At 35.8% G+C, this 26,198-nt stretch overlaps 1 protein-coding gene across 6 annotated transcripts in view; it reads left to right on the top strand.

Moving 5' to 3' along the window:
* The window catches only part of PDE4D (phosphodiesterase 4D), a 794,445-nt gene extending 771,957 nt beyond the window's left edge, over positions 1-22,488 (top strand). For 5 of the 6 annotated variants that reach the window (XM_069492690.1, XM_069492691.1, XM_069492692.1 and 2 more), the window contains exons 7-15: positions 5,487-5,580; positions 7,250-7,422; positions 8,036-8,134; positions 8,982-9,146; positions 10,358-10,457; positions 19,411-19,565; positions 20,453-20,575; positions 21,061-21,243; positions 21,829-22,488. In XM_069492690.1, the coding sequence (XP_069348791.1) occupies positions 5,487-5,580; positions 7,250-7,422; positions 8,036-8,134; positions 8,982-9,146; positions 10,358-10,457; positions 19,411-19,565; positions 20,453-20,575; positions 21,061-21,243; positions 21,829-22,245 (1,509 nt within the window). In that variant the 3' untranslated portion in view covers positions 22,246-22,488. Of the gene's footprint in view, positions 1-254; positions 303-5,486; positions 5,581-7,249; positions 7,423-8,035; positions 8,135-8,981; positions 9,147-10,357; positions 10,458-19,410; positions 19,566-20,452; positions 20,576-21,060; positions 21,244-21,828 lie in introns of those variants that run through there. The other variant, XM_069492694.1, reaches the window with a different exon arrangement.
* Positions 22,489-26,198: the final 3,710 nt, after the last annotated feature.

Genomic DNA, 26,198 nt, shown 5'->3' with positions numbered 1-26,198 from the left:
TCCTTTATCACATGGATGTTTTTTATTCAGAATAGTTTCTGAATTTTGTTCCATTCTGAAATTTTACAAATGGCATGTATTCAATGGGAAGACGGCTGGATGGGATCTAATGCCAGGCTTTCTAATGTATACTTAATTGCCAAGAATCTTTAAAAAACCCACACACTGCGTGGCTTGGGAAGATTTGTTAAAGTACCAAGGTTTTAAAGATAAATACATTTAAGAACTTATTATCTATATCTAATCAATCAAAAATGCCTGAAGCAAACTATTTACTGTCAGTGTCTTGGGGCTACATAAAGGTAAGATTTATTTAGTCTTTGAAAACTCCTGATTACTCTGATTACATAACTGATAGTTATAACTAATTACAATGGAGTCTGAGCTTTCTAAGCAATTTTATATTCTTTCCTTACATGTGAACTAGAAAAAAAATACATGTTTTTATTGGTCAAGATAAGATTTATACCTTTTATCAGTTGTAGTTTGCATGTTAAAATAGCTTTTTTGATATGCAGTGGATATTCTGTTTGTCATGTGGTATAGGTTTGAGTTGTGCTTTAAAATATTAAAGTAATTAATTAAATTCACTGAAAGTAAAGTATTGGGCCAAATTACACTGATTTATGGATTCCAGTTAGTATGTAGCATTTAAAGTTTATAAAATTAATTTGTGGCTCTTTCTAAAAATCTGTACTACTTTAACCTGATGAGGAATTTTTTTTTACTTTTATGTATAAAGCTCTAGGTGACGTTAAGAATTGACATTACTTGACTATTGAAGGGATATTTTATTAAAATGAAAACTTGATTATCTACTTGTAAAACTGAAAGTTTTTATGATACTGTTATTTTTGTTCATCTCAAGAAATGAATTAATACCCTGAATTTAATAATATTGTGTTCATGCTTGGCAGGCTTTTTGCCTGCCCTGTGGTAATGTTAGCATTGTAGATCTATCTCCATAATAGAAGCCAAGTGGTAGAAAAACCTTATTCAGTCCCAAATGAAGCATCACTTCATAAATTGATGTTTATCCTTGAATATTTGAGCCAATCACAACACATTTTTAAAGATTCATTTTCCTTTAAGGACTTTCAGATTGAAATATTTTTTCATTTGCTTTGTTTCTTTCTTTTTGAAGAAAAATTTCCTTTTTGCTGTTAAAATTTACCTGAATTCTAAGAAAACTAGAAAACTTATTTCAGTTTTGATTGTCCAAATAATTGTGATTCCTTAACTCCCTTTAAATCAATGGATGGTTCAGATATTTAAAATTGTTTTTTAAATATATAGACTTTCATTATTTGAATTTTGCCAGCCATTTCTTGGCTAAAAATTTTTCAAAAATGCAGAAAAATGTAGAGGGCAATATAAGAAACTCCCATTACCCTCCCACCCCAGAATCTATCTCTTAGCTTTTAGTTAGCTCATAATTGATGCATTTTTTAAGAGCTTCACATTTGTATTATGATTATGAACAATACAACCAAGAATCTAAATACAGAATTTTAGTATTTATCTTTTTGAGGAAAATTTTTCCTGGACAGCTTTGCTTATGTGTTAATACTGTACCTTTAAAAACTTGTAAGAAGGGCAAATATAGATGTATTTGGTCTTATAATACATTTTGAAAGATTTATTTTTATGCATTCAATGCAGTATTTATTTAAATAGCCTTTAATACTGATACCTACCAAACTTGTATGCCTCACAGTGCAGCATATTCAAATGATTTTTAGCAGAATATCATGGGGAAAAAAATAAGCGTTTTCTTACTGTTTACTACCTCCTTAAATATATATTAGGAAGATACGTAATATACCCTGTATCACACTGGCATGATGCAGAAGTACAAGGGATTACATTTAAGAATATTTTAATTTTGTTTTATTATTTTATTTTGCTTCCTGAATAATTTTAAATGCATAATGTAAATTGGAGGACTGCAGTTCTAAAAAGCAAAATACAATATTTGGATTCAAATGCATCTTCACTTCCCTTTATGCCTTAAATGCTGTACACAGACATTCTGATGCATAATGAGAACAAAGGAGTTGAAAGCCCTCACTTAGAAAGCCTCCTCTTTTTTCTTAGTTGCAGCCATAATTCTATGTATTGTTTCAGACTGTTTAGATCAAAAACAGAAATGCAGCAACAGAAAATATTTGGAGGTTACTTTAAAAAAATAACTAAATGCTTAATTAAATTGTTCTGCATTTTACAACCAGTTCTTTTGAAAAGCAATTCTGTATTTTGTTTTTTCTAAATCTCTTAATTGAAAAATATAATGGTGTTCTAGACAGAATACATTTCATTAGCTTTTGTAATCATTCCTTCCCCCTCATGGTAATTTTATATAGTTATCTTAACAAATGTTATATAGTTATATTAAAAAGGGAGAAATTCCACTTACATTTTAAAATGTTTATTGAATAGTCTAGTATTCTTTATTACATCTAGCTATATATTCCAAAACCAATTTGTAAGATCAACTACCAGTTGTGGTAATTTTTGTGATTATTAATTTAGCTTCTTTGGACCAAAAGTTTTATGTTATTAGTAATAGCAAAAAAGGAAAACAATTTTAATTCCTTTTAGAAAATACCCTTGTATTATAACTTATTCTCTTCCTTGGGAATAGAGAGGGTTGTTTCAAATACTGTCTCTTATAACTATGTTAAAATGAAATGTTGACTTCCTTGGAGCACCTTACAAGACTTGGTAGAGAAGTAGATGTGTGATGAAGGGTTTCTCCAACCCATGTTTTTGTATTTTGAACAAAGGCAGGAAAGTAATCTAAGAATAATGTGTGTGATGCAAATACATAAACTGGAATAAGCAGTATGTCATTTATTTGGTCTGGACAATAGTTAGATTCCTTTCGCTGGCTTTTTTTCCCCCTTAGTTATCTGTACTAACTGGCTATTTTTGGTGAATTGTATAACCAACCGCCAGGAAAATTACACTTCATTCTTTATATTCTTCTAGAAAAATCTAATAACATGTATAGTGTATTTGCAGGTAGGCTGCACATTTTCTTCTTGGGCATATGGCAACATATTCCTTATATGAGGTTGTGTGTACATGTTAGAAAATGACCCCATGATAAACTGTGTCCCTGTCTAACTTTTTCAATCAACATATGTATTTCATTGAATACATATTTAAAATATTCAGCACACTCTCTCTCTCTTTTGAATGTGCTTTGCCTAATGAGTAGATTTTTCCAAGGGTGAATTTCATCTGTAAAGCAAGGATTTTCTTACCTCTGGAATATCATGCATGATATCATAGTTTTGGTTTTAAAACATAGTTATGCTTTCCCATATGAATACTGTCCTAAATTCTGTTAAGAAATTGAAAGAAGGGAGCTAGCTATTCAGATATGTATTTTTATAATCATAACTATAGTCAAATCCTTTATCTGCCTGTCCTGCAATGATAAAATCAAGCATTATTATAAAAGGCCCAAAAGTCAGGAATCTTTCTGAGTGCCAGAAAGAGAGCCAGAAGGAACTCAAATAATACTGATCACCTGCTATGTGTCAGGCTAAATATAAGACACTTTCTATATTAGCTCATTTAATTATTTGATGGCCCATAATCTACTCAAGAAAATAGAACTTTGCAAAAATGGACAGAAGAAATTTTGAACACCATTGCAGATGTCTCTGTGAATATTCTTAGAAAGCCTCCAATTTTTTTTTCCAGTGGATCATATTATATAATGCTAAAGGAACATGAACAGCAACTCATGTTTTGTATACTACATGATACCAATTGAAAAAAATACATGTATACATACAAATGTAGAAAAAAGGCATAGAAGGATATTTAGCTAGTTATCTATGGTTATCTCCGAGCAATAGGAATTTATATGATTTTTTTCCCGTATAGTTTTCTAGATTTTCTATAGCACATGTGCATTTTATAGTTAGAAGTTATAAAAATATATGAACAAAGAAGGTGAACTTTATGTTCCTGAGTTTGAGAATAAACTCCCTGGACCAGTACATTGACAAGCAGAATTTGTACTGGTCATGCCATTTTTTTGTTTTTGACTGCAGTAGATTGCAGATATACATTTTTTGTATCCAACAGTCTATTGAAATTTTTATGGGGGTCTTCCTTTATGCTTTGTGGTAATAGTTAATTTTTTATACCTAATCTAGATGGTCAATAAGATTGACTCTGGAAGTGATTTAGCAAACTATTGAGTAGGATGTCTTGGTATGAATTTTGCAGAGAAGCAAGATTTAAAAAAAAATTCTAAATCAAATACTGCATAAGAATTACATTTCAGGAATTACTAAAAGATAAACCCACTATTCACCTCCAGACTTAAATGAGAATTTATGGTGAAATCAAAATTTTAAAGGCTACTAAAGATTAGAGGAAATGTGTTTGACTTTTTTTGATCAAGTGTCTAATAGCAGTTACTATATGTATAGAAAAATGTATTGTTTCTATGTGTTAAGTGAAATATTAAAAGCATATTAAAAGGCCTAGTTGGGCTATTTTTAGGGTCAAAAGAAGATGCATTAAGAGCAGCTGATGGGTGGGGAAGCATAAAATCTTTGAGAATTGTGGGTATTAGTAATGCCATGTGGTGTTGATAGGTTAATTCCAATGTTTCTTTTAATAAAATAGGCACCACGGCATTAGTAAAATAAATTGTGAAGTAACAAAGTACAGTATTAAAAATTAACTTGTTTTCTATTCAGTCACTTGGGCTGGTAAATTCTGTGGATGCTGAGAACCAATAAAAAATGGTATATTCCCTACTTGAAAAACTTTTAAATGAAACATTATATACTATTTACTCAAATGCTATATATATTATAATGAACTACGTAATACAATACAATCTGAACTTTATTTCTCCATTATTCTGGAAGAGTACTGAAATAAGTCAGTTTAGTTTTGCTTTGGAGTAAAAGATTAGATTTTTATTTAACCTTTGATCAGTATATGTATACATTTCTGCAAATGATAAATTAATTGATAAAAATATACCATATTTTATGTGGCAATTATTATGTACCTATAAATTAGTTTTTCTCTTTTCTAAATACTTTTCAAATTTTTTATTCCCTTTTTTAATCCCTTGATTCCCCTGATTTTCCCCTTATTCCTTGAGTGTCTAAACCTGTGCTGTCCAATATGGTAGCCACTAGCCACATGTGACTATTTAAATTGAAAATAATTAAAATTAAATAAAATTCAAAATTCAGCTTCTCACTCATACTGGCCACATTTTAAGTTCTTAATAGCCACATGTGGCTAGTGGCTACTGTAGTGGGCAGCATAGATTATGTTATTTTTCCATGATTGCAGAAAGTTCATGTGGATGACACCGATCTAAATTGTCAGGACAACTTGAAAGTTTTTGGGGTATATCTTCCCGTGTCTCATAGTATGCTTATGTTATTTCTCTTAAATTTTCCTCTTCTATTATTTCATTTTACCATTCTGTTTTTCAGTTTAAAAGGATGCTTAATCGGGAGCTCACCCATCTCTCTGAAATGAGTCGGTCTGGAAATCAAGTGTCAGAGTATATATCAAACACATTCTTAGGTGAGTATAACAATATGCAATTTAACATTTTTCTTTTGAGTTATTTACTTGTTTGTTTTTGGAGGGGGATTGGTGTGCCAACTCATTTTGGAAGCCAAACAAGTGTTAGAAATTCTATTTGTTTTTGTTTATCATATTAATATTATAATTTGATACTAGAAGCTTTAGAATGTAAGGTGACAAAGTATGTTTTTATCTTTTGGTTTTATTTAGGACATTAGGGGATTCTCAGAACTCAAGTTGTACATTGTATTTTTTCATAGTACTAAATTGTATTTTTATTTTTTATTTGTTTTGAAATAGAGTCTCTCTCTGTTGCCCTGGGTAGAGTGCAGTGGCATCATCATAGCTCACTGCAACCTCAAACTCCTGGGCTCAAGAAATCCTCCTGCCTCAGCCTCCTGAGTAGCTGGGACTACAGGGGCGTGCCATCATACCTGGCTAATTTTTCTATTTTTTGTAGAGACAGGGTCTCGCTTTTGCTCAGGCTGGTCTCAAACTCCTGAGCTGAAGCAATCCTCCCTCCTCAGCCTCCCAGAGTGCTAGGATTATAGCACCCAGCTGAGCCACCACGCCCAGTCAATAGTACTAAACTGTAAAATATATTTTACAGAAAGATCTATTCATGTATTCAGCAAATTCTTGTTAAATACCAGTCATTGCTGGATAATAGGTATTTAATGATAAATTAGAAATGGTTCCTGTTGACAGTCTAATGGACACTAAATCTGGTAAACTGTTGGGCAGGTATAATACAGTTGCTAAAGAAAAGTTTGCTGATAATAGCTGGACAACCCCTCTACCCCATCCACAGAAAGAAATTGTAATAAGTAAAAGTCAGTAATTTCAACATCTCCTTGATTTGGATTTACTTTCCAAACAAAAGTGTCATAATATCTAATTAGCATATTTATTAAACATTTATCAAACCCATACTATGTGTGAAGATATGTTAGGGTTGCTCACTGCCTTCAAATAGTGGATGGATGTACCAAGACATCTTAAGTCTTTTACTACAGAAAACAACAATTAGCATATGTGCATATTCACTATCATGTAATATTTGAGATTCTTTTTTGTCCATAAAACCCGGTTATATCATAACCCTTATCTCACTATAATGTAGAAATAAAAAGTAGTAGAATTAATCCAAGTCATTTAAAAATGTTGTTTTGGATCCTACAGTATGACCCATTTCAGTTAGCTGTTAGGGTTTTATGACATTTGTGTCTGAGGTTTCTACCATTTCAAAGTACATGTTGAAACTGGAGGCCTTAGTTGGCAAGAGCAGTTTTCAAGCCACTAAGTGAATTTCAAATAGGAATGGAATTGATAAACAGTGGAAATAACCACCTGTTTTGTTCTCTCTGAGTCTATTTTCATAGTAAATGTTGCAAAATTTTTTATTAGGACATTCTATCAAAGAGATAACCACTGAATATATTTGTTATACTTGTTCTTTAGTGGAATTTATTTGCTTAATTTTGTGTTCGAAGATAGCAAATTAAGTCCACATCAAATTGAAACAATTTTCTTAAACGAAAAGTTTTACTTGGAAACATTTCCTGAAATATATAATAATCAATTACAATCCAAACTGTTATGCATGTTATGGTTAAGAAAAGATAGAATTAATAATAAATGTACAACATTTTCTAAATTTCTCAAGATAAGCAGCATGAAGTGGAAATTCCTTGTCCAACTCAGAAAGAAAAGGAGAAAAAGAAAAGGCCAATGTCTCAGATCAGTGGAGTTAAGAAACTGATGCACAGCTCTAGTCTGACTAATTCAAGTATCCCAAGGTTTGGAGTTAAAACTGAACAAGAAGATGTTCTTGCTAAGGTATGATTTCAGAGATCATGATCATAAATAAGCAATGATGTCTTTTCATGAGTTCTGGTTCTTTCTCTCTTAAATAGATGGAAAAGTTTATTAATTTGTGGGGTTTTTTTGAAGATCGAAAAATACTTATAAAGCTCTTTCTAAAGTATTTAGATTTTAATAATATATAGATTTAGATAAGTGATTTGGTATATCTTTCTTATTTTTTTGCATCTTCATTTGATTGGGCTTAAAGAGTTTGAAATCTATTATGTCTTCAGGGTTTTAGGAGTCTAGTTAAGATTTCATGAATGGATTTTCACCATTGAAGAAGAGCTTTGAGATTGATATTCAAAGTATATAGATATATGTTCTCTCCATGACACTGACTCCATATGATATTGTCAGAGTCATAAGGCTAAGCAAATACTACTCTGTTTTCAGTACATTTATATGAATTTGCCTAAAGTTTGCCTATTCTTACATGGTGCACCCATTCATTTAAAATGAATCATTGTTTTAAAAAAATCTAACCATCTTTACATTCAAGTCAGTAATCTTTAAACAATTGTATTTGTTGATTCATATTCTACTTCCACTTTCTAATGTTTTGGTATTGTTTTTTTAACCCCAGGAACTGGAGGATGTGAACAAATGGGGTCTTCATGTTTTCAGAATAGCAGAGTTGTCTGGTAACCGGCCTCTGACTGTTATCATGCACACCATTTTTCAGGTACTGTGGTTGAGTTCTAACATATTTCTTTTATTCAGGGACTTAATATGCAGTCTGTGGATTGTGCATGTCTCTTGTCTTCTCTACTACTCATCCTCTTTTGCTTATTTTGATACTTTTTTTCCTTATTCACTCCTTTGCTAAGGGACAAATAAAGATACAGAAAGGTGGAATGTGGGAAAAACAAATAAATCAATTTTGTTATTTTTTTGCATTGAAGAAAAAGATGTGATGTAGGGGAAATTGAAGCAGTTCATTTAAATAATAGTTAAAAAATCATCTCCGTGACACTAACTTCCATAGAGAATAGATTACTAACTTTAAAAAATGAGTAAGCCCCCTGCTGCCTTTCCTTAGACTTCAGTCACTTTCTTGTGTCCTGCTATCTTCTCTAATCCTTTTCTCACCCTTGTTGAATCTTTACCCCAGCTCAGGGTGGGATTTAAATGAGAAGTTGAGGCTGTTGTAGATACCTTGGGACTGGGATGGGAAACTCCAGCCCTAGAGAGAATGTTGAGTTTCAGTCTGTGTGATCCAGTGGCTGAGTCAATGACACTTGATGGAAGCTGCCTTCACGATGATGGGACACAGAAACTTTTATAGTCGGCATCTCCTTCCTACACCATACATGTGGGTATGGCACTGTTGGGCTCCAGGAGGACAGAGGACAAGCCAGTTCTGGTTGTGTTCCTCAGTCCCTGGATCTTTCTAAAGGTTTCCGTTTCCCTCACAAAACATGTAAGAGTGTAGTCGCCATTTCTGGGTTAACCTTAGGCAACACTGATGTGTGATTCTTTTTTAATACTATGGAAAAATTTTTTATATAAGAGGATTTCTTTTCCTACAGGAACGGGATTTATTAAAAACATTTAAAATTCCAGTAGATACTTTAATTACGTATCTTATGACTCTCGAAGACCATTACCATGCTGATGTGGCCTATCACAACAATATCCATGCTGCAGATGTTGTCCAGTCTACTCATGTGCTGTTATCTACACCTGCTTTGGAGGTAAATCTGTTTTCTGAAATTTCAAGAACATTAACTTTCCACTCATAAAGACTCTTAAACTTTTATACTGAAGGGCTTGCAGTGAAGAAAATAATTGGCTTTGTTGAAAGTATATGGGCTTACAGGAGAAAAAAATGTTGTTATAGTTAATAAATAGTGAAGTCTTAGATGAATTTTCCCTGTGAAAGTTGGTCAATGATTCAGTTATTCATCTGTTTCTGATACTGCTTCTTTGAAATTATCCAGTGGACATTTCATAAAGCACATCTGACATATTCACTTTTGGTTACTTTGTTTTCTTGAAATGCAGTCTTATGGCTTTTGCAGTTATAGGTCAAAAGATGACTTTTTTATAAAATATAAGCAAATACATTGATTTTTTTTCATAGAATTTTTTAGGAGAAAACACTTCTTTAATTTTTCCAAATCCTAAGAAGTTGCTCCATTAAGTGTTTGCTAAAGCAATTTGATTTCCTTAATCATTTGGGGGAAAGATACTCCTTTGCTAATATATTTTGTAGTTCAGATTGTTTTCATTAAAAAATTGTGTTAATGCTTCATCATTTGAGTGAGTGGTTCTCAATTAGAAATGATTTATCTCCCCTTTGTCCCCACCCCCAACCCCCAGGGACATTTGGCAGTGTCTGGAGACATTTTTAGTTGTCACAACTATCACATTTTTAGTTATGCATGATACTGGCATCTTATGGATAGAGGCCAGGATCCTGCTAAAAATTCTACAATGTAGAGGACAGCCTCCTACCCAAGAGTTATCTGACCCAAAATGTCAAAAGTGCTGTTGAGAAACCCTAGTTTGAATAAAAGAAAAGGAAATAATTACTCATATCTTACTAATTTTATGTACATTTTAGAATATTCTTAGACATCTTAAATATTTATAAAATGAGCTATTATTTTCTTTAAAAAATAATTTCAGACAGCTTTTATAATGTTTTATAAAATATTATGAATGGACAAGGTTTGATCATGAGATATAATAAAATCAGATAAAATATTCCAGGATTACACTTAAAAAGTTTATGAGTATCTCATTATCTAAAAGATTCTTCCTAACACATTGTGATAACATATTTTGAAGCTTTATTTTGTTTTCCACCTAAATTCTAGGAAGTTACTTCTCATTTGTTTGTACTTTTAATTCATATAGTTATAGAATAGTAATGTTATCTATATTTTTCTGATTTTTCCAGGCTGTGTTTACAGATTTGGAGATTCTTGCAGCAATTTTTGCCAGTGCAATACATGATGTAGATCATCCTGGTGTGTCAAATCAATTTCTGATCAATACAAGTAAGTAAAGTTTATTTGTTTTTGCAGAACACATTTTTTCTTTGTACATTTTAGAATGACTGAGGGTCTTTATGAGTTCAGGTATTTCCAGAACCATAATGTCCTTTTGAGATGTATAAATATGTGTTTTAATGATAGTGCATATTAATGTAACTTAGCCCTGAAAATTTGTTATTATATTTGATGAGGCATATGATATTTGAAAAACATGTGTTCCAGTACTTCTATAAAAAAAAAAAATAAATTGCCATGTTACTAGGCAAGGGTAATTAAAAGTGAAAGTGTGCAGAAAGATTTAGATAGCCGTATTACCCCTAAAGTTTTAAATAAAAAAAAGAAAACATTATGAGAATTAATGTTAAACCTTCCTTACTTTATGTGGGTTGTCACTTAATCCTCTTCAGAGGTCATAGCTTCCTTTTCTCTCCTGTCACCATGCCCAGCCCTATTCTTTCCTTTTTAAATCTCCTAATGAGGCTAGCAGGAACTTCTGTCTTACTTCAATATTTTCTTTAATCATTAAATTTTTTTCTCATTGGTGACATCTCACCATATAAAAAGTCATCACTGAATTTGGAAATGTAAGGAATGGTATTGATTGTTTAATATGGAATATCTCTGACACACAGCTGCGCAGAAATCCTCTGTAAGGAATGTTTAGGTAATGCCTGAGCCATAGCCTTTATAAAGAGGTTTAGGTTAACAGAAGTTCTGTTTGATACTTGAAGCTAACTGGTAAACGATTTAAATGAACTATGACTTATTTCCTTCTCCCTGTGGTAGATTAATGTAAATTCACTTTTATATATGAAAAAATAAAATGCAAAGTTGGTGAAAATGTATTTTTCATGTTTGTTAAGAATCTGTCTTTTTTTTGTGCTTGAGTCTGGATAGCAGTCTTCTCATGCTGTATGGCAGCCTAGCTGTAGAATTATCTATGAATTCACCATTCATTCCCTATACTTTGCTATAACCAGATTTAAAGAAAGAATTTAAATGTAACTTTGCTTTTAAAAATGAACTCAGACCTTTAGGATTATTTAGATCTATTTTTATATCTTTTAATAGCCTCTGGACTACCCTACAGCAAAATGCACGCTAGTGACTAACCCAAGTAGAGGAGGATTGGAGAAGCCAGGATTTCCTGACATGTGTGGTTAGTCAGGTACATTTTAGAAGTTTAGTTTAGGAACTTATTTATCCATATTAGACAGGACAACATTTCATGTTCCAGCTACCTTATGAGGACCTATAGTGGGGCACTTTAAGGACACATCAAAACATACATATAAATATTAACACACATTGGATGCCACTCCTGGGTTGTGTCAGTGGTGAGGTTTGTCTGTCCTGAGAAGAGCAGGGAAGTCATACAGTATAATGAACACCGGTACTTTTCATGAGCCTGGCCTAATTTAATATTTTAATGCCTATGCATGCCTTGATATGTTCCTAATTTTATAGATTTCTAGCAAATACATAAAGTGTATGTTTTAATCTAACTTTTGCCTTTAAGAAATATTTTTTTTCTTGGTAACACCAGTCAGACTGGTATGTTTTCTTTGCATTCTGTTATATAACATATTGTATGTTCCCTTACTATAGCATTAGAATTAAGGATACATTAGAGAACAAAGGAAAACAACTGATAGTAAAGTAACTACCTTCCAAGCACTCTGATAAACCTTTTTAAGGATAATGAGGACCCACTCTGTTCTTTCTTGTGAATCCTCTAGGCTCAGGCTAGCACCTGGAGGTACATCTGGGTCCTTGTGGAATCTGTCATTTAAGCCAGCAAGGTCTTAGTCCACAGATGAATCTGATGTCCTCTGACATTTGAGAGCCACTGAAATAGTGGAGAAATTTGGGGGATGATTATAAATACAAAAAGAGTGACCAAAGGTGTCTGTTTAAGGTCATTTTGCTAGTGACATGCCTTGGGTAGAAGGAGAGCTAATCCTGCTTCTGAAAGGTCTTTGCTATTTGGTGATGTTATGATGATTTCCTCTCTATGGGACAAGAGCAACAAAGGGAAGTTCAATTTCCAGAGTGGCTTTTGGTTGCTAGTGTTTTTTTGAGGGTGGGATGTGATGAGGCTGTTATTCCTGAGAGAATGAATCAGTGGTGTCATTTGGTACATGAAAGTATCCCAAGGCTGATCAGAGCCCCCAGGAATTATCAGAATTACTGTCTTAGTTTGCTTTTGACTAGGGATCCTGAGAGCTAGAATGTTTTTTTCAGGACCCAGAAGAGCCTTAGTAGCCAGTAGCACAAATAACTTTTGTCTTCACAGCATGCAATAAACAAGGCCTTCTGATAACTTTTAAATTTGTAATAAAAGGGTCTGTTAAAATACTGTATCAAAATTATATGTTTATTTTTAGTTTACAGTAAATGCTTTTTAAAAATAGACTTCAGTATAATTTCTCTGACTTTCATGGATGGATTGAGAATCCATGAGTTGAACCAGCACACTCTTCAGCTCTTGCCATGGAGCTGGAGCTGCCAACCTGTCCAAATCCAAAAGTTGAATCTACTTTCTTGTAATAAAGAATTCTAATCATCAAATTGATAAGCCCATAGTTGAGAGGTTACCTGTCATTTTAAGGAGGCTACCGAGGCACTGCAAGGTTTGGGGTCGTGTCCTGGGTTAAGTGGCTGATACAGAGTGGGCACCAGGGGCTCACCAGGCTGGTTCCCAGTCCACTTACAGTTTTTGTTAATTATTTCACTTGTGTTAGTTTTAGGTACCAAATGATTCGAACTAATTTTATTTACATTCCTTATTAGCATGCTGGAATTTATGAAAGCAGAGAGATCATTTCTACTTGGTAGAGTTGGTTAAGCTTTAATAAATGATTTGGGAGTGAGGGGGAATGTGAACTGGACTTAGAGAAATTGAAATTCCAGGTAGGAAGCTGCCTAAGTCTTTTTTAAGCATATAAATAAAGCCATAAAATACAAATAGCATCATAAAATTTTGAATATAACATGCTGGAGTTCACTTAACTTCACAGCTTTATTTTCTGAAAAAATAAAGCAGTGTCAAAAGTACAAAATATATATAGCATTAAATTTTATCTAGAAAACAAATCATTTTTGCTTGTGGCAAAGATGCCTAAGTTTGGGGGAAAAATGTTTATTCATACTAGTCATATGGTCGTATGCATTTAATCTATTCCTGAAAGTGCTCTTTGTCAAGCAGATAAATTTGATTGGTAAAATTTTTGAATTTGTTTTTATTTTGCAGGGCTCTTTCCATTACTTCCCCATTATTTAAAAGTATCCTTTGGTAATAAGTAATTTAAAATTTTGGTAAAAATCTACTTAATAATACAATCAACAAATATTTATTGTTTCCCACTACTTGCCCTCAGTGTACATGAGGTACTGCAGGAGCATTAAAGCAGGAAAAAGCAGCTCTTTGCCCTCCAGGGGCTTAGTATTTAAGAGGGTGCTGTGGTTACTTTTAATATGTCAACTTGACTGGATTAGGGGATGCCCAGATTGCTGATACAACATGAGTGTGGGTGTGTCTGTGAGGGTATATCTGGAAGAAATTTGCCTTTAAATCAGTAGACTGAGTAAAGAAGATTGCTCTCATTAGTGTTGGGAGGCATTATCCAATACATAGAGGGCCCCAAATAGAAGAATGGAACACAAAATAGGAGGAGTAGAAAATTCTCTCTCTCTGTTTAAGCTGGGATATCATCTTCTCCTGCCGTCATGTATCAGAGCTGCTGGTTCTCGTGCCTTCAGACTGGGACTAAATTACACCATTGGCTTTCTTGGTTCTTCAGCTTACACACTGTAGATCATGAAATTTCTTGGCCTTCATAATCACCTCAGACAATTCCTTTAATAAATATATAAATATATATACGCACACACATATACATACACACACATATATATATAGGTTGTGTTTCTCTGGAGAAGCATGACAAATACAGTTTTTGGTACTAAGAGTCACTCTAGAGGAACAGAATTTTAAGGATGAGTTTTCTGAATTGGTTCTGGGGCTTCTGGAATGAACTCTTTCATCTGATTAAAATTTGAAGACACTAACAATTCTATTTCCAGTAGTAAAAAGAGCACCTGTAGTCCATGGTGTGAACTGTTTATAGAAAGATGTGCAAAATATCTGCACTGGATACTTCTAATTAACAATTTAAAGAAGCAAAGAACTAAGTGATTCTGTATATGATGTTTTTAAACATTTTTAGGAAACTAAGAAATATAATAATGTTGGTTTATTTCTCCTGATTTGACTAGAGCAAGTGTTGAAAGAAAAAGATGAGCTCAGGGATTGGAATTCCCAGCTCAGGCATTGCATGAATCGCTTGAGAGCTTCTAGGTGTGCACTGAAGGAGAGCCTTAGCTCCTGTAGCTGCAGGGCTGAAATTGCTGAAAGTCGAAGGCAGAACCCCAGCCTGTGAATGGCTGAATTAGAATGCAAACTGAACTCCTAGCTCTTCAGGATGTCTACTGTTAGCTAAGAGCACTGACTGGGAAATAATCTGACTAAAATTCAGCGACCTTCTACCTTAGTGAAATTTCTAGGGTAAGGGGTCCAGTGGTATGGAGCATGTTGAAATACCCCTTCTAAGGTGAAGGATAAGTTTTTCCATCTGACCCCTCCTACAGCCAAGAAAAAGGCACAATTCCTAGTGGATCTGTTTGGATTTTGGAAGCAACATATTCCTCCTTTGGGTGTGTTACTCTGGCCCATTTACAGAGTGACTCGAAAAGCTGCTGGTTTTGAGTGGGGCCCAGAACAAGGGAGTGGCAGAAAAGCTGCTAGTTTTGAGTGGAATTGTACAAGTCCAGCCTGCTATGCAAGCTGCTCTGCCTCTTGGGCCATATGATCCAGCAGATCCAAAGGTACTTGAAGTGTCAATGGCAGATAGGGATGCTATTCGGAGCTTTTGACAGGGCCCTATAGGTGAATCACAGCACAGACTTTAGGATTTTAGAGCAGGGTCTTGCCATCATTCAAAGGAAACTACTCTCCTTTTGAGAGACAGCTCTTGGCCTACTGCTGGGCCTTAGTAGATACTGAATGTTTTTGACCATGGACCACCAACTTAGCATGTAACTTGAGTTGCCTGCCCAGCATAAACTGGGTGTTATCTGTCCCACCAAGCCACGAGGTTGGGCATGCACACCATGCCTTCATCAGATGGAAGTAAGTTTACATGATTGGGCCCAAGCAGACACTGAAGTCAAAAGTCAGTTACATGAGGAAGTGGCCCAAATGCCTCTGGTCCCCACTCCTGTTACACTGCCTTCTCTCTCCCATCCGTGTATGTGGTGTCATGGGGAGTTCCCCACAATCAGTTGACAGAGGGACTGGTTTACTGATGGCTCTGCACAATATGCAGGCACCACCTGAAAGTGGATAGCTGCAGCACTACGCCCCTCTCTGCAACATCCCTGAAGGACAGTGGTGAAGAAATCTGTCCAATGGGAAAAACTTCAGGCAGTGCACCTTGTTCACTTTTCTCGGAAGGAGGAGTGGCAGATATGCAGTTATATACCAGTTCATGGTCTGTAGCCAATGATTTGTCTGGGTGGTCAAGGACTTGGAAGGAACATGATATGAAAATTGATGACAAAGAAATTTAGGGAAGAGATAATGTGGATAGATATCTCTGAATGAACAAAAACAATGAAGATATTTGTTTCCCATGTGAATGCTCACCAAAGGATGACCTCAGTAGGGGAGGATTTTAATAATCAAGAGGGAAGGATGACCTGTTCTGTGGATACGAATTGGCGGCTTTTCCCAGTCACCTCTGTCATCACCCAATTGGTTCATGAACAAAGTGGCCATGGAGACAGGGATGGCACTTATACATGTGCTCAGAAACGTGGACTTCTACTCACCAAGGCTGACTTGGCTATGGCCACTGCTGAGTGCCCAGTCTTCCAGCTCCAGTGACCAACAGTGAGTCCCTGATGCAGCACCATTCACTGGGGTGATCAGCCAGTTAGCTGATGGCAGGTTGATTCTATTATGGAAAGGGCAGAGCTTTGTTCTTACCAGAGTAGATACTTACTCTGGATACAGATTTGCCCTCCCTGCACCCGTGTTTCTGCCAAAACTACCATTCCTGGACCTACAGATTGCCTTATCTGTCATGATATCCACACAGCCTTGCTTCAGACCAGGCACTCACTTCACTGGCAAAGAAGTGTGGCAGTAGGCGCCTGCTCATGGAGTTCACTTGTCTTATCGTGTCCCCCACCATCCTGAAGCAGCTGTCAGGATAAAATGGTGGAATAGCCTTTGGAAGACTCAGTTACAGCACCAGCTCAGTCACAGCACCAGCTAGGTGGCAGTACCTTTCAGGGCTGAGGCAAGGTTCTCCAGAAGGGCATGTATGCTCTGAATCAGTGTCTGATATATGGTGCTGTTTCACGGGTCCAGGAATCAAGGGTGGAAATGGCAGTGGCACCACTAGCAAAATATTGCTTCCTGTTCCTACACCTTTGTGCTCTGCTGGCCTAGAGGTCTTGGTTCCAGAGGGAGGAATCCTTCCACCAGGAGTCATAACAGTGATTCCAGTGAACTGAAATTAAGACCCAGCCGTTTGGGGCTCCTCATGCCTCTGAGTCAGCTGGCAAAGAGGGGAATTAGTGTTACCTGGAATGATTGATCCTGACTACCAAAGGGAGATTTCATCACTACTCTGCAACAGAGGTAATGAAGGGTATGTCTGGAATACAGGAGATCCCTTGGAGTGTCTCTTAGCATTGTCATGCCCTGTGATTAAAGTCAATGTAAAACTACAACAACCCAATTCAGGCAGGACTACTAATGGCCCAGACCCTTCAGGAATGAAGGTTTGGGTCACTCCACCAGGTAAAGAACCACAGCCAGCTGACGTGCTTGCTGAAGGCAAAGGGAATACAGAATGAGCAGTAGAAGAAGGTAGTTGTAAATACTAGTTACCACCACATGACCAGTTACAGAAATGAGGATTGTAATTGTCATGAGTATTTCCTCTTTATTTTGTTATGAATGCATTTGCGTATTTATATACGTATCTTAAGCAAATATCTTTGTTTTCTTTCTTTTCTCCATTCTATAACATAAGAATTACTGACTTTATATCAGTACTTAAGTATTGTTAATTTTATATCATAGTATTTAAGTTTGGGGATATCAGGATAAGAGTAAACATCACTCAAAAATTTTACCTCCTCTGGGGAGGGGATTAGTGTGTTTTGGGTTGTGTGTGGGATAGTTGTGTCATGTTTGGTGGAATTATGACCTTGTCATTGGCTTTATTTGGAGATTAAATATGGTTTAAGGATATGCATATGGGTGCCACTTTGACGAGGAACAGACTTAGTGATGGTTAATTTTATGAGTCAGCTTAACTAGACCAAGGGATGCCCAGATAGCTGGTAAAACGTTATTTCTATGTGTCTGTGATGATGTTTCTGGAAGAGATTAGCATTTGAACTGGTAGACTGGTTAAAGAAAATTGCCCTTACCAAAGTGGGTGGGCACCATCGCATCTGATCTATATTCAGTCTCTCTTTAAGCTGGGACATCCATATTCTCTTGCCTCCATCATTGGCACTTCTGGTTTTTTTGGCCTTTGGACTTGGACCAGGACTTACACCATTTCACCTCCTTCTGCAACTCTGCCAGTTCTCAGGTCTTCAGACTGGCACTGAATTATACCACCTGCTTTCCTGGTTCTCTAGCTTGAAGATGTGGCACTTCTTTGCCACCATAATTGCCTGAGCCGATTCCTATAATAAATCTCTCTCTCTCTCTCTGATACACACACACACACACACACACACACACGCACATTGACATACATCTCCTGTTGCTTCTGTGTCTCTGGAGAACCCTGACTCTAGACATCTCTCTTCCTGTAGTTTGGGAGCAAAAATTTAGGTATGCAAATTCCTATTTCTATAGTTCTGATAAAACCGTAGAATTTCCCAGTTGAGATATGTCTTGAGCCTCTCCTCTCCTGCCTAGCAGCTTTAAAATAGCCATTGAGTAGTATTGAGTTATTTCTTTCTTAGAAAAGGATATGTATTTCCTGTGCATTAGTCAGGAAAAGATCAAATACATGTGCTTTTAGTCTTTGCAATGACTTAGTAGAAACAAAATAAAGCAACAATTTTTTTTAATGACTACCTTATAGATCTAGGTCTGCTATGGACAGGAACTAGGAAAGAGGCAGGATTTCTCCTTGCCTAAAATACACAGGTCGAGGGCAGTCGTGAGAGAGTGACAGAATATTCACAGGGGGTATGTAAACAGCTAAACACAGTGTCTCTGTGTGAAGCCTTGAGCAAGGGCAGGAAGAGCAATATACATGTACAGTATATAGTGACTGCCACGATACTTGGAAAAGGAAGTGGAAAAAATGAATAAAGCTTAGACTTTGAGAGCTATCCTGGGGAAGAAAATAAGAGCAGCAAGAACAAATTAATATTGTTCATATGTTCCAAACCATTCTTATACCCTCTCTGAGTACAAACAGTCCTACATCACACGATCCTTAAATTATATAAATTGTAGGGTGGGTACTGCACAGTAATCAGGAATACAACACCTCATGCTCTGGGCATGTTGTAGATGGTAATAATAATGTCCTATATTGCTGAGCTTATGGCAGCTTTAGAGGAGAGGTAAAAGATCATGTGGTCCAGTTCTTCTGCTTTAGCAAAGAGGAGACTGAGACCCACGGAGTGAAATGACCTACCACATGTCAGTAGCACTAGAATTCACTCCCACGATTCCAGTGTCTTTTCTGCTCTTAAATTATCCAGTACATTCTCTCCTGCATATTATCTTGTAATTATAAGGGCCACAGAAGTAGTTAGGGGAAATTGCAAGGTATCTTAGAATTGGAAGAATAAGGTAAACTTCTAATAAACAGCTTCGCTGATCTTCTGCCTCTTATCTTTCTTTCAGATTCCGAACTTGCCTTGATGTACAATGACTCCTCTGTCTTAGAGAACCATCATTTAGCTGTGGGCTTTAAGTTGCTTCAGGAAGAAAACTGTGACATTTTCCAGAATTTGACCAAAAAGCAAAGACAATCATTAAGGAAAATGGTCATTGACATTGTAAGTAGCTGATAAAAGCAAAAAAAAAAAAAAAAGTTTGATGCAAGTTTTTTTTTGTTTTTTTTGTTTTTTTTAAATGTAAGAATGAGATGGGTATCAGGTAAAAGGAACTGCATTTCAAAACCTATTGTTGTCCTTTATGTTGTAGAAGCTTCCCCTGCTGCAGGCCATGATGTTCCCTAGTAGATTTTCCACTTCTGGCAGTTTGGGCTTAAATCATGACAGCTCACCCTCATCATTCAGATTTTATTTTCTGAGCACCTCCAGTCTAGTGGCATGCAGAGAAAGATGTCTAGCAAAAGCAGAGGGTGTGGGCCACAGCTTGAATGGATTTTTTTTCACCTTTTGCCATCAAACATTGCTATTTAGGCCACCCATGACCTTACTCTTTTCTCTGTACATATTATTTAGAGTGATTATGAGACACAGGAAAATCTCTGGTTATCAAAAACTTACTCTGTTAAACTTTGTACATCTGAAGGCAGGAATTATCTATCTTGGATAAGCAGAAAATTAACCAGAACATTCTGTTTCTGAAGCAGTCCATCATAGTCCAGTAAACACTTTCTAGTCCAAGAAATGGAAAAGAACTTCAGAACCTATGATGATGTCTTATCCAAAGAGATATCGTCCCATTTTTGACCATGAAAGTGGTTGTCAGTGCCTAATGTTTCAGTATATTGCACACATTTATCTGGGCTTCCAGAAAACTTGACAGCATAGAGGAAAAGATTCTGTTCCAAGAAGGAGTAAAGGATTTCCGTACACTGTTATTAGATAGCATAGTGAGTTTCTGTTCCTTCTCATATTCTGCATAATATTTTCACGTGTAAATTCTGACACTTCCCTCTGGACTTTACTTAATAAAATACTCTTTGTCTTTTAAGGTACTTGCAACAGACATGTCAAAGCACATGAATCTACTGGCTGATTTGAAAACTATGGTTGAAACTAAGAAAGTGACAAGTTCTGGAGTTCTCCTTCTTGATAATTATTCTGATAGGATTCAGGTAAAGCATTGTTTGAGTTAGCTTTGTGTGTGCCTGTGCATGGGCCCATGTGTCTTTTCAGAAATAAATAAGATTTATTTCTCCTTTCTCCTACATCATATGTTTAATAATTTTAGGCAGGATTTTCATACATATTCTTATTTTTGAAAATTAACCAGGTAAAATCCTATTGGTCTTTTCATTTGTGTATATGTTAAGGGGAAAAAAAAAACTAATACTCCACAAAGCCAACCACTTAAGCCGCTCTGAATTTAATCAACCATGCACATAAACAGTTTCTCTTACAATATTTAGATGTGGTAGAAGTGGCATAATTTAGAACTATTAATACAAGTGTGAACCACACACAGACACATCATGGTTGTGCTGTTTAGAATAAATCTTACACTACATGTATTTTTAAGTGTCACAATCATCCAATGTGAATTTCTAGTTTTTTTTTAAAAAGGAGCAGGTGCTGAATAGAGTGTATCCATCCGTTTTAGGTCCTTCAGAATATGGTGCACTGTGCCGATCTGAGCAACCCCACGAAGCCTCTCCAGCTGTACCGCCAGTGGACGGACCGGATCATGGAGGAGTTCTTCCGCCAGGGAGACCGGGAGAGGGAGCGTGGCATGGAGATAAGTCCTATGTGTGACAAGCACAATGCATCCGTGGAAAAATCACAGGTAATGCACGAAGCATAGAGCTTTCAGAGAGAGCAGGAGTACAGCTTTAGCATTTGGTTACTTTGTATTCACATCTCACAGTATTTTATTGGGTTTTTAAAATTAGTTTGTTCTTGACAAGTTAAATTTCACCTTATTGTTCATGATCCAAGAAATTTTCATTCCTATGACTTAGATTCATAGTCATATATACGTTGTTATGACATTATAGTCATTCAGTGTGACTATTTCATTTAGTATATTCATGTCCATAGAGTTCATGGCATTATTTCAGTTATCTGGATTCACCCACAAATTGGTGATCCTAAAATAAGGTTCAGGCCCCAAACCCTACCATGTAAAAACAATTGGGAAATTTTTTACATTGTAAACATGCTTTTGAACTAAGAGTTTTAGAAGCTAATTTTCAACAGCTAGTAATGATACGTTTATGTGATCTTTTATCTAAAATAGTGATTATTTTGCCAAACTAAGGTTAATAGTCTTCTGTTCAGTGTTCTATTTGTGGGCCATGATCTAGTTAACCTTTCCCATTGTTTCTTAGTCCCACATTCTCTACTCATACTGGATTTTTTTCATAACCAGGTGGGCTTCATAGACTATATCGTTCATCCTCTCTGGGAGACATGGGCAGACCTCGTACATCCGGATGCCCAGGACATTTTGGACACTTTAGAAGACAATCGTGAATGGTACCAGAGCACAATCCCCCAGAGCCCCTCTCCTGCACCTGACGACCAAGAGGAGGGCCGGCAGGGTCAAACTGAGAAATTCCAGTTTGAACTAACTTTAGAGGAAGACGGCGAGTCTGACACAGAGAAGGACAGTGGGAGTCAAGTGGAAGAAGACACTAGCTGCAGTGACTCCAAGACTCTTTGTACTCAAGACTCGGAGTCCACTGAGATTCCCCTTGATGAACAGGTTGAAGAGGAGGCGGTGGGGGAAGAAGAGGAAAGCCAGACCGAAGCTTGTGTAATAGATGATCACTGTCCTGACACGTAACAGTGCAAAGACTTTCATGCCTTTTTTTTTTTTTTTTTTTAGTAGAAAAATTGTTTCCAAAGTGCATGTCACATGCCACAACCACGGTCACACCTCACTGTCATCTGCCAGGACGTTTGTTGAACAAAACTGACCTTGACTACCCAGTCTGGCGCTCAGGAATATCGTAACCAGTTTTTTCACCTCCATGTCATCAGAGCAAGGTGGAAATCTTCACAAACAGCATTTTAACAAGATTTCAGCTTGGTAGAGCTGTGGAAGCAGATAAAATCAATTCCAAAATGTTTTCAAGGGAGCGTGGCTCATCAGGCAGCCCAAAAGTTGATTGGATTTGGGGTTTCTTTTCTTTTTATTTGTTTGCAATATTTTCAGAAGAAAGAAAGCATTTCACAAAGTGAACTTAATGGGTGAACCAACAGATAACAGCAAGACCAGGACACAGCATGAATCTGTTACCAGAAGGAAGAGGAGGATGAGCCACAGAAATTGCATAATTTTCTAATTTCAAGTCTTCCTGATACATGACTGAATAGTGTGGTTCAGTGAGCTGCACTGACCTCTACATTTTGTATGATATGTAAAACAGATTTTTTGTAGAGCTTACTTTTATTATTAAATGTACTGAGGTATTATATTTAAAAAACTATGTTCAGAACTTCATCTGCCACTGGTTATTTTTTTCTAAGGAGTAACTTGCAAGTTTTCAGTACAAATCTGTGCTACACTGGATAAATCTAATTTACGAATTTTACTTGCACCTTATAGTTCATAGCAATTAACTGATTTGTAGTGATTCATTGTTTTATATACCAATGACTTCCATATTTTAAACAGAAAAACAACTTTATGTTGCAGAAAACCCTTTTTGTAAGTCCTTGTTTACTTTGCTTTTTGTTTCACTCTTTCCAGGTAAGTGGGGTTGCTCTCCACTGACATTTTTCTTCACAGTGTGCAAAGTGAATATTTGTTCTATAATACATTGATGTGCGTTATGTCAAATGTGTCTAAAGCCTCATGGAAACTCAATCATCAGTTGGTGTTGTCTGAAGCAAGTGGGAGATATATAAATATCCAGTAGCTAAAATAGGTCAGTCTTTTTTAGATATTTTCCTACTTAGTGTCTTCTGATAACTTTTTGCTGTGTCAGTAGACGTGCATTTCACAAGTGCATGTCTTTGTAATAATCCACACATTTCATGCTCATTTTTATTGTTTTTACAGCCAGTTATAGTAAGAGAAATGTTTTTCCCCTTGTGCTGCTTTATTATTTAGCGTGTGTTTGAACCTCTGTCCATGTTGGCTAGATGGGATCTTCTCAAATATATCACCACCATTCGGATTGATGAAAAGAAGCAGGTAGTCAAGTTAGGGTTAGCATTCATTTCTGCCATGAAGTTGTGTATCATGACTAGCTTTTACTCTTGGTTTATAGAAAAAAGTTAATGGCTAACTAGGCAGTTTTTAAGAATATCAACAGTATATATTAACAAACACCAGTACAACTAATTCTCTTTGGTTTTGATGATTTCACCGTGGGATTAAGAACTGTATCAGGAATATCTCTGATAGTTGGTTTTAAGTGAGGCAACTACTCTTTCTTGATGGACAGCTAGATAATGTATAGGAATTGCTTTATCACTTATCCTTGATTCATAAACATGTCTTGTAGAGGGGAACTACTTCTTTTAAACACACTGAGGGAAAGAAGATGATGCCATTGACACCAGAGGGTTGGTAAAAAGATTCTGCCTAAATAAAAAATTAGAGATCACTCTTGGCTGATTTTAGCACCAGGAACTGTGTTGCAATTTTAGAGATTAATTCCAAGTTTTTACCTACTCAGAGAAGTTGGCATCATGAGGCATTTAGTTTGGACTTTTCTTCTCATGTCAGTTCTTAGTAAAATGTTTACCTCCTCTGTAAAGAGTTTAGAGCCCAAATAATCATTTTTCACATTGATATCCAAGAATTGAGATACAGGCTAAAGGGGGTATCTGACCAAGTAAAAACTAAAACAGTTGAGAAAAACTGCCACCCTGAAAAACGTTTATATTGGGAACTTCTCAAGGACCCTTCTGGGGACTAGTAACTAAATTATCAGCCAGGGAAATGACCCAAGCTGAAGACAGCTCCCATTTTAATCCCCTGAGATCCAACCGATACCTAGAACCTTTGATAGAAAGACCATGTCTTTATAGCTCTGATCTTTTACATAGGGCAGAATAGGAATCAACTAATTAATTATCAGGTTTGCAATCTCCTTCCCCTATAAAGATCAGACAGCATCCAAATAAAGATCCTTTCCAAATAAAGATCAATGCTTAACCAAGTGGTTTCACAAGAACATTTGGGAACTTGTTTCTCTTTTCATTGTATTTGTCCCTGAGGGAGATCTACAAGGAAAGGCAAAAGGAGTCTAGAGTTTATTCCTCTTTCCAAAACATCTTCATTCCCCACCCTCCATTTGGTATTTCCCCCACAGAGTGCCTAGAATCTTAATGAAAAAAAAAATTAAAAAGCAGCAATATGTCACTAACAAATCCAGACCTGAAAGGGTTCATAACTGCACTAATAAAGAGAGGCTTTTTCTTTCCAGTTTGTTGGTTCTTAATGGTACCATGTTGTAAAGATACCCACAAATGGACAATCAAATTGTGGAAAAGGCTTAATATCTAAGAGACAGGGACTAATGCACTGTACAATCTGCTTACCTTTGCCCTTCTCTCTCTCTCTTTGTCCCTCCTTCTGTCTTGCCAAAGTGTGCTTCAGAAATGTACACTGCTTTAAAAAGAACATCCTTTTACAAGTGGCTTTACATTTCCTAAAATGCCATAAGAAATTGCAATATCTGGGTACTGTATGGGGAAAAAAACGTCCAAGTTTGCATAGAACCAGTGCATTTCAGCTTGCAAGTTACTTTAACACAATAATGCTATTTTAATTTTGTTTTCTTTTACATCAGTTAAAACGTTCACAAGAAAATAATGTAGTTAGAACAAATTGCAGACAAGGAAAGAAAAAAACTTGAATGAAATGGATTTTACAGAAAGCTTTATGTTAATTTTTGAATGCATTATTTATTTTTTGTGCCATGCATTTTTTTTCTCACCAAATGACCTTACCTGTAATACAGTCTTGTTTGTCTGTTTACAACCATGTATTTATTGCAATGTACATACTGTAATGTTAATTGTAAATTATCAGTTCTTATTAAAACATCATCCCATGATGGGATGGTGTTGATATATTTGGAAACTCTTGGTGAGAGAATGAATGGTGTGTATACATACTCCTTGTACATTTTTCTTTTCTCCTGTAATATAGTCTTGTCACCTTAGAGCTTGTTTATGGAAGATTCAAGAAAACTATAAAATACATAAAGATATATAAATTTAAAAACATAGCTGCAGGTCTTTGGTCCCAGGGCTGTGCCTTAACTTTAACCAATATTTTCTTCTGTTTTGCTGCATTTGAAAGGAAGGTAATGGTGGGGCTAGGGCTGGGCATTTTATATCCAGGGTTTCGACTGATTGGATTTCTGGCAATGGCTAGATTTTACAAAACCACAGACAACTCTGGAAGATTCTGCGACCTTTTTAAGATATAAGCTCTTAAGTACGCCTTGCCATGGAGCAGCACTGCATGTGTGATGCTTGTTGGCCATCTGTTTATCAGGAGCTACTTCAGCTACTCACATCTGATTTTTTTATTTTTTCAACTCTCACACTCTACTGGGGAAATATATTCATGTCCACTGATTATAAAAAGTCTTTTTTAAAAAAAGTCTTTTGGGCTTCTAGAGCCACAGGTCACTTGTGTTGATCATCTATCTGTTCATCAGTTTCTGGACATGTTAAGTGAATATTACTGTACAAAAAAGGTCATCTTTTTAACTCTAGAATTTTTCTTCCACTAAGATAAACCAAATTTTGATATTGGTTTATCTTAGTGGA

This window comes from Eulemur rufifrons, chromosome 17 (genome assembly GCF_041146395.1).
Source record: "Eulemur rufifrons isolate Redbay chromosome 17, OSU_ERuf_1, whole genome shotgun sequence".
Lineage (NCBI taxonomy): Eukaryota > Metazoa > Chordata > Mammalia > Primates > Lemuridae > Eulemur > Eulemur rufifrons.
The sequence above is the reverse complement of the archived record's forward strand: the minus strand, read 5'-3'. Positions and strand labels throughout refer to the sequence as shown.